General features: G+C 34.6%; 1 protein-coding gene across 1 annotated transcript in view; it reads left to right on the forward strand.

Moving 5' to 3' along the window:
* LOC130446274 (titin homolog) overlaps nt 1–8,010 on the forward strand; it is a 28,431-nt gene extending 20,421 nt beyond the window's left edge. Inside the window, exons 8-9 of the mRNA XM_056782409.1 lie at nt 2,085–2,682; nt 4,947–8,010. Of these exons, the coding sequence (XP_056638387.1) occupies nt 2,085–2,682; nt 4,947–6,163 (1,815 nt within the window). The 3' untranslated portion in view covers nt 6,164–8,010. The remainder of the gene's footprint in view (nt 1–2,084; nt 2,683–4,946) is intronic.
* The last annotated feature ends 1,028 nt before the right edge of the window (nt 8,011–9,038 follow it).

Consider the following 9,038-nt stretch of genomic DNA (forward strand, 5'->3'; position numbering starts at 1 on the left):
CAACAATATAGGCTTTAGAATTTTTTTATTATAATAAACATAGTAAAGAAAGTTATTTATTGTGTCGATGATTATTAGAAAATTTTGAAAACCCAGGATTGTAGCGAATTTATGTTGCAATTGAAGCTGAAAGTTGTACTATGGTGTAATGAGGACCTCTCCAACGATTCAACCATTTTGTATGATTCTTTCATTCTTAGAAAAATATATCATCACTTCCGAAACCCGTTTCTTTCCAGAAATTGCATGATATACAATAATTCATATTTTGTGAGTTAATTTCATATGTACTGCATCCCTATAAGAACACGAGATAGTTTTGGAGGATGGGAGTTACTGTGTTACATTTTTTTAGTTTCTAATAATTTGACTATTTTAAAAGTTCTTCTGTACTTTTAATAATTAGATAGATGGGGATAGTGCAATAAGTAGATAAAGATCGTTCTATGCGTTCCAAAGTGGAAAGCTGTGTGATGACCTTTCTAAAATAGGAGAACCTTTCTTACGGGTTAGGCAAACAGATTCAAAGATTAATAAACAAAAAAACTCGACATTTTGAATCTTTCAAATATGTCCCTGCGGTTAGTCCTACTGTTTAGTCTGAGTAAATATTTAACAGCTCTCTTTTCTAGTTTGGAAGTTTCGTTCAAATTGAATCACACAAGAAAAGGGAGAGCATATCAGAGATACGACTCAGTAATGGCAAATAAACTGTTACAGAGGTTAATAAGTTTAGTTTCTTGGATATGTAACCCCCATTTCAAAAAATTGTCCACAACAAGTCCTAAGAGTTTTACAGATTCAACGACATCAATGTGTTATTTAGTACAAAAGGCTATGACGTATTTTTATATGATAAAATTTTAGTTTTAGAAACGTTGAGACACAAAAGATTAGAATCGCACTATGTTTTAAGGGTGGTTAGCTCGTTAGATATGATCCTATGAAGTACAGTGCAATCAAGGTTGCTCCTAGAGAAACTAGTATGCCTGCAAAGAGACATATTTTATTGCTGAAGTCTAGGTAGGCAATGTCGTTCATAAATATAAGGAACAAAATAGGGCCTACTATTGAACCTTGAGGCAATCCATATTCTATTGGCTTGTAGGAAGACATCATTGTATCTACCCTTACAAGCTGACTTCTTTTGGCAAGGACCATACAAGATGTGCTCTCCTGAAACCGTAGTACCGCAATTTGCTAATTAATAAATTATGATCTACAAAATCGAAAGCGTTAGAAAAATTACAGAAATTTGTTGCAGTGGAGTGATGGTTGTTTAGGTTGGAGTAAACATTATTTAGGAGGGAGAATATAGCATCATTTGTGCGTTTGTTACTTAAAAATCCAAATTGGTGGGTAGAAACTATGTGACATAATAACCCTCACTTATTTCCAAAACTACTACTATAGGATGGGATAGACGATAATATAACAATCATTATTATGACTCAAAATGTGAACAAGTGTTTGGTAGAACAAAAAATTCTCAAAATACCCATTTCAGTGTTTAAATGAATAGAGTACATAGAGAAACGCTCTTTTTTTATGTACTACCCTCTGTAGAAATTAATGTATGTAATTCTGTATTTTCTCTAAATTTTTCTTTTTATGTTCTGTAAAAATATTAGTCAATACTCGATATTAATTAACAATTCAAAATGTACAAAATTACCTTTTTTATCTAAGATGCTTTTAGTCACCCAAGGTATTGCTACAAAATAACTAGAATCTGCTATTACTAGTTGTGATATCTTGGAGATTTCAGAACCTTAGACTGATCTATGAGAGCCTAAAATGGCATTTTTGGCCCTTTCAGCCTCTGTTTCCCTAATAATATTGTTTATCTTTAGAATATATTCAATAAAAATCTTTGTTAATGTCAATTACCTTTTTTCTGTCACAATTTCATTACAATTTTGTGTGACAAGTAACAGTAATGTGACATCCATTTCTACCAATTTATATATATTTCTTTACCAAGAATATCTATAAGTTAGTCCCTATTATCCTTCAAGTTTGCCTGCAAATATACATTCTTATTATTAACTTTATATTTGAATTAATTGAAACTGTGTATTTAGGTTGCTGAACAATTAGAAGCTATTAAGGCCAGAAGCGGAATGCATTTCAGCTCTCAGTCGAAATCGGAATCTGTTCCACATAAATTATTACAGAAATCGCCTGTCCGCAAATCTTACAATAGAAAACAAGATTCGAAGTTTAAAACAATTCCAGTTTCAACAAAAAGTGATAATTCATCTATTCTTACTGCTACTACATCAAAGAAAGTCACCCCTCAAGTACCGGAAACGAAAAAAGTGGTTCAAGAAGAACCTAAACCTCAAATCGAACGACCGCTAAATCAATTGGTCATCCAAGATGCTCTCGGTAACCAAACAACAATAACTGAAGGACAAATATTAGCATTACCTAGTGAAACTGTTGATGGTCAACCACAATCGTATATGTTAGTTACCTTAGATCAGACCGGTAATTTGACACCTCTGAATAACGAGGCACTTATGTCATTAGATCCTAACCTCGGATTAGGAGGAGATTTGAATAACATCGTCTTACAAATAGATCAAGGAGCTTTAGCAGGGAATATTAACCAACCGACACCTCTGGCTCAACCGGCTACCGTTAAGATCACCAATCCAGGAGAAGAATTACAAGCAGGTAATTTATTATTTTTAGTTTATTGGGAATTTTTTGACAAGCTTAGTGTCAGTTTCAATTGCTGTACGTTTCATTGAAAATTGAACATGTTGGTTACTGGTAGGCTCGAACGACCAGACAGTAATTGTGAGTGGTAGTAAACAATGTTCTCAATATGAATAATCACCAACGGACAGAGTCCAACGTCTCGCGTATCTTACTATTACAGGGTCCCTACCACTAGATTTAACGGTTTAATTTGAATTCTTGAGGACAGCATACAGGCTGAACATCCTCAAAGAACTGCAGGCTTGACCAACTGGCCGTGCAAAAATCTGGACGCAGGCAGCGGGTGAATGTCAAATCATTTTAATGGGTTGTGACTGAATGGCGCCTACGATTGTTAATAATAAGGGTTTTGAGGCATACATCACTGAGTGAGAGCATTGGATTGGTAACTCTAAGCTCGCTATATTAAATAATAAAGTCACCTGGTACATAGACGGCGCGGCGCTAGGATGAATGATTTTTCCAGATAGGGTTTCTGCAGAAGACATAAGCCAATCTTTTTTGCTTGAAAAACAAGCTACCGTCTTCCAAGCCGAGGTATTCCCTGTTATTAAATATGGATGTGCGATAGGAACACATTTAATATCAATCTGCTTAGACAGCATAGTTGCCATACAAGCTATAACGGCCGAAATGGTGTGCAGTGGGTTTGTTGTTGGAGTGCAATGGGTCTCGAACTCATTCTTGGTGTAGCTAAAAGTGTTACTATCACGTCTCTCCAAAGGTCTGCTTGCAAGGCAGACTCGTTGGAGGTGGATAGAGACACCTGACATGAGCAAGCTAAGGCGCACATTGATCAGTATTCTGCCTCTCTTACCAAACAACTGCTCTAATTATATATGCGCGAAATTCGACTAGTCACTGAACTTTTAATTGGACACACTGGTGCATAAAAGAAGAATCTGCAGACCACGTCATCAAAAACTTGTGCAAGCCACACAGCTTGCCTACTGACAGGAAAAGTTTCAAGCTAAAGCGTCTGATTGGCTTCTCATAAGACATCGGTCTTTGGTAATGTCGAGTGGGGTATGACTGGTCTATGTGTTCAACGGCCCTTGACTGGCCACTATCCTACTATGAAATATCTATGAAACTTGACCTACCAGGGATAATTTCAGGACTAATGATGGTAAAAATCCAACAAAATAAATTCTTTATATACAGTATTAGAAATTTTTTACCGAAGATAAGAATATGAGTTTGAGCTTTATACAAATTTTTATTTCAATCTACCAGTGAAAGCTTCATATCAATGATATATTGCATTGAGCTGTTCCACTGCATTTTCGTTGTTTTTCTAGAGTATTGTGTGAGTGTGGATTCCTCTTTGGTTCACATTTGTTTTCACTAATTAAGTTTGAAGTAAATTGCCAGAAGTTAAGATCCTTAAATTCTAAAATAATTAATAAAATAGTCGTGAAAATGGTTACACTGTCGCTAAAATTTATAAATATCCAAAGGTTGATGTGAAATTATGATTCAAATCAAACTAAATCAAAAATTTTTAAAAATCTATTGTATACAGATGAAATTTCAGTTTCAGTAAGACTGTTGTGGTACTCACATGGTGATGCTGAGATTAAAAATAGTTTTAACTGTAAAATTATTTCTTTACAAGGTGCTATACAGTGGTCTTTCACATCACTAGGTTTATCTCTAATGATTTTTTCTTTGGGGGTTTTGAAAACAAAATGTTCATAGAAAAGAATTTGAAAGAGCTACAATTCTCAAGAAAACAGGGATAACTATATTATTTTTGGAATTTCATTATAACGTATCTTTTAGAATCTAAAGTTGAATCAATGTACCAAGTTTTGTCACAAATAATTGTTTTGATTCAATAAATTATTAAAAACTTCTCATATTTGTGGTACTGATCTACGCCTTCTCGAAATTGTTTCCATACTGATTTGAATGCTAGAGTGGAGTGGAAATTCAGTGGAACAGTCAAGTTTAGTGAAATTAACACCAGTAGATGGGAATTGAGTTGATATTGATATTCCTATGTTCTATAAAATATTCTCATAACAATTTCAGATCAACTACAAGGTTTTTCTTCTACGTAATATTTCAATTTATACATTGCCATATAGGTAAATTGATTTCATTTGAGAAAACTAGTCTCTCGGTTTTTGTAGATAGATTTGAATAGATTTTAATTTTTCTGTTTAATGTTATTACTATTATTATATATAACTACATAGTATCTTTTTTAGGTACCTCCAAAATCGAAATTCCTCGTGAAACAATTCCTTTATCATTGCCCGTCGCCAATGAAGTAGTATCCACAGTTGAACAAAAAATAGAAGAGAGTATCATGGTTGCCCCAACGGAGGCTTCAGTTAATATAGTTTCCAATTCGAATGGGGAACAGGGTCAACAACTAATAGTCACCGGTGATCCCATAGCTACACAAAAATTCTTAGAATCGTTATCGGAAGGTACGACCGATTTGGCAAACATAATAGCCAATGCCGAAGGAAAGAGTATTTTAATACAAACGGACGGACAACAAATATTGATCAATACGAATACTGATAGTCAGATGCTGACTAATATCGTAGAAAGTACGGAAGGAAACGGAAATCCTGTATTCGCGACACAACCTAACAAAAACACCGATATTCTTGCCGCCGCGTTGGCGGATACTGACGTTTTTCCTACGCAATCCAAAGTAGGTTCACAATTAAGTCCTAACCATGCTTTATACCCCATAAACGTTGGTAACGTACTCGAAACAAGCTTAACTTTGAATTCACCGATTATGACACCTCTGGAAGTACCAAGCTCGAATAATAAAAAAATTCCAGATGACGAAGCCGATATTTTAACACAAGTTCCTAAAAACGTCGATCTACCGATCACCATTACAGATCCAAACATATCACAAACCGTCGCGAATCAACAGGTAGCTACTCTAATTGGCAACGAATTTCAAGCAAACCTAGAACTAGGTTTAAGTATTCCGGAAGTAACAATAGCGGCAGTTTCGACGGGATTAAATAGCCCCGGTTACAATTATTCGTTATCAACTCTAGACGACAACGATATATCCCACAAACCGTTCAATAGTAGTATGCCTTTGCTCAACGACGACGTCGACGATAGTTTATCAGGCAAGAAATGCGAAAAGGACGATCACAAAAGTCAACAACACATAAGCGCCGGAAGCTTTTTGGTAGAGGAAAGCAGATTTACCTTGGGAGGATCGATGTGTAGCTCTCTAAGTGAACCACCACCGGAAATGTTCGATATACCCGATAACACATTCGGCGAAAAAAATGCTAATAACATTCCCCTTTCATTGCAAAGCACGCCGGACCCGAAAGATGACGACGGATCAATTCAAACGGAAAGTTCTAGTGAGGGATCGTGCGAAATTCCCCTACAACCGAAAATCGTTGCAAAATCGGCGGATCTGAACGACATTTAATAGCGAAGATTTAATGTCATAATAAGGGTTTAACTTTTTTTTTAAAAGTATTTTAGAATGCTATATAATGATGTAGTGATAGAATCAACGGATTGAAATGATATGATATGATGGAATCAGATTCTTCCAAATAATGTGCAATATCTGAATCATTCATGTGGTGATTCTTTTGCAGCTGTCTTATTGTTTGACATTTGCCTTTAAAGCCACATTAATTTTAGCTATATTCACTATTTTTATTTCAGTATACTTATGTAACCAATATTTGACATCGCCGTACGACGAATTTCGAAATACTGAATACACCACTTTCTACCATTATACCAACACTTAGAATTTACACAATTATTCAGTTTTCCATAGGTTCCTACTTTATATCCGGCTCGAAGGACCAGAAGACAGAGTAATTTGTGGAAATTAGTGTAATGGTAGTCTACTGCGTGTTTGGTATAAAGTAAATGGTTCCAAAACTTGAAATTGATTAATTTTGGAAATTGAACTTGACTTTTTTTATTTCACTTTTATTTTGTCCAGTCTCCAGCGCACATTATAATTTTTTTTTTATCTCTTTTTTACCTCGACTTTATTGTTTTACTTCAAGGTGGGGTGTAGTAACTTCTTTATTTTCAAAAATTATAACAAAAAGAGTATTGGTAATATCTATTCCACTATTTTTCAAATTAAACATTTTTTTCGGTTAGTAGAAACTCCTATTATGCTGATAGAGAATTGATTGTAACTGCCCTTCATAAAACCATGGACTAATTATAGTTATTGCACACTAAACAGTCACACGATTTATACGAGGCGACTGCTAATGTAGTTTAATCGCGTTTGCGAGTCTCTGAAATCTCAGTTTTTGTTTGTTGTCATTGGAGTAAATAAGGGCGTCCTGCGAAAGGTTTTGGAATAAAGTGAAAAAAGTGAGTTCTACATAAAGGATTGTTCCGGCTAGAAATTGATTAAGCAGCCACAGATTTCCTAGGGTATGTCAAGAGTTGCTTCCCTCACGTTTTCGATGTTTTCAATCGTCCTTACTGTTCTGGAAAGACCATTATTTTTACTACTATGGCTAAAACCACAAACGAATCAATTTTCGATCTGAAAACGACGCGGCTTAAAATTTTTTCTCAATGCACGTTGAGTTGCTATGATGGAACAGCTTCCAAAGTCAACGTGTGCTCTTGATTTGCCATTGAATTGGTGACAGTGAACTAGTATAAATAAAAACCATAGGTAATGTGCTTCGGAACAAGCTATATGCACTGAAGTTCTAATATGACCACATGGGGACGCGAGTTTCCAATAAGGAAGTAACGACACTACACCTTGTTAATTTGATTTTTTGCAGGAGTTAAATGCTTAAATCACTACTTCATGTTTGTATAGTCTAAACTACTGTTAAAATTATGGTTTTGTTTATAAACTTCAACCTTCAATTCGACTGAAATTACTTTTTTTGTAAATAAAACTTGTATAGCATATATATATAGAATTTGCTAATCGTGAATCTTTATAATTTTTGTTTGGTTTATATTATTATATTTGTATATAATTCATTGTTATGTACAATTTTGTACATAAAAGGCTTTTATTAGTGATTTTTTGATATACTATTATAGGTATTCACTTAAGCACGTCAAAGTTAATGTTAACGTAATAGTTAATGTATAACTTATAGAAATGAATATATGTGTCTGCCCTATTGTGTGATGAACTTTTTCTTTTTTTGTAAGTTATCAAAAATCCAAAATTTCAATAAATATATATATTTTAGCGTAAGATTATAGAAATATCGTTTAAATATTATAAATTGTATGATTTTATTAAAAAAGTCATATTTAATACTAATGCATTTTATTTTACATCTTCTTTAGGTAACCTTACACCTTACAAAACAGAAGCTTACCGAACCAATACTGGTAGGAACGAGGATTACCTGAGACAACTTCTTTTCAATATCATCAAGGCGTAATATGAGGTTTGACAATTAAGTAATGAGATTGATTTTTTTACTGAGCTTGTGGTGGCCTCTGAGCAACGAAACAACTATATGTTAACCCTGCTGTCTCCGTAGCTGAGTGCGATCATTAGTTCCCTTTAGTGCGATATAAAGCGATTAGGCGACTAAAACTTCGGTATAGTGTTAAAAATATTTGATGATGATTCTATTTGCTGTACACCCTTTATTCATTGGTATAAAATGTTCAAGAATGGCCGAGAAACTTGCGGATAAATGAACCACGAGGAAGAAGCCGCGCAGATAGTAGATGAGCTAAATATCAACCGTGGAACCGTCAAGCATATTTCAACTCACGATTTCGAGATAAGAAAACTGCAAAAATGGTTCCTTATAGAAGAACAAAAACGACATTAAATGTCAATTGCAGAAGACTGGAATAGGCTCAAAATGATCTTATGATCTTGAATTATTGTTGGTGGCTAAAGTTTGTTTTCAGTACGATCCTAAAACGGACTGTTAGCCAAAATTGTAAATAATGCTTCAACTTCCGCGGTTTATAAGGAATTCTTTCCACTTGGACAGATTGTGAATCAAGTATTCTATCACAAAATACTTGGTAGACTTCGAAAAAGGATCAACAGAGTGCGCCCAGACATCGGGAACACTTGGGTGCTGCATTAGTCTAATTTTTATTTATCTAATTTACCTGACACTCCACGTTGAGTGTGACGCAGTTTTTGGCTCTCGGCCACCCTAATCGCTGAATCTATAGCTCTGACTTATTTTCCTAAAATAAAAAAATATTTTAAAAAAAAACCTATTTTAAATCGATTGACGATATTCAAACAATTTTGACGAGGATGCTGTCGGAGTTTACAGTCAAGGACTTCTAGAATTGCTACAACGCCAGTA

The sequence above is a fragment of the Diorhabda sublineata genome, chromosome 7 (genome assembly GCF_026230105.1).
Source record: "Diorhabda sublineata isolate icDioSubl1.1 chromosome 7, icDioSubl1.1, whole genome shotgun sequence".
Lineage (NCBI taxonomy): Eukaryota > Metazoa > Arthropoda > Insecta > Coleoptera > Chrysomelidae > Diorhabda > Diorhabda sublineata.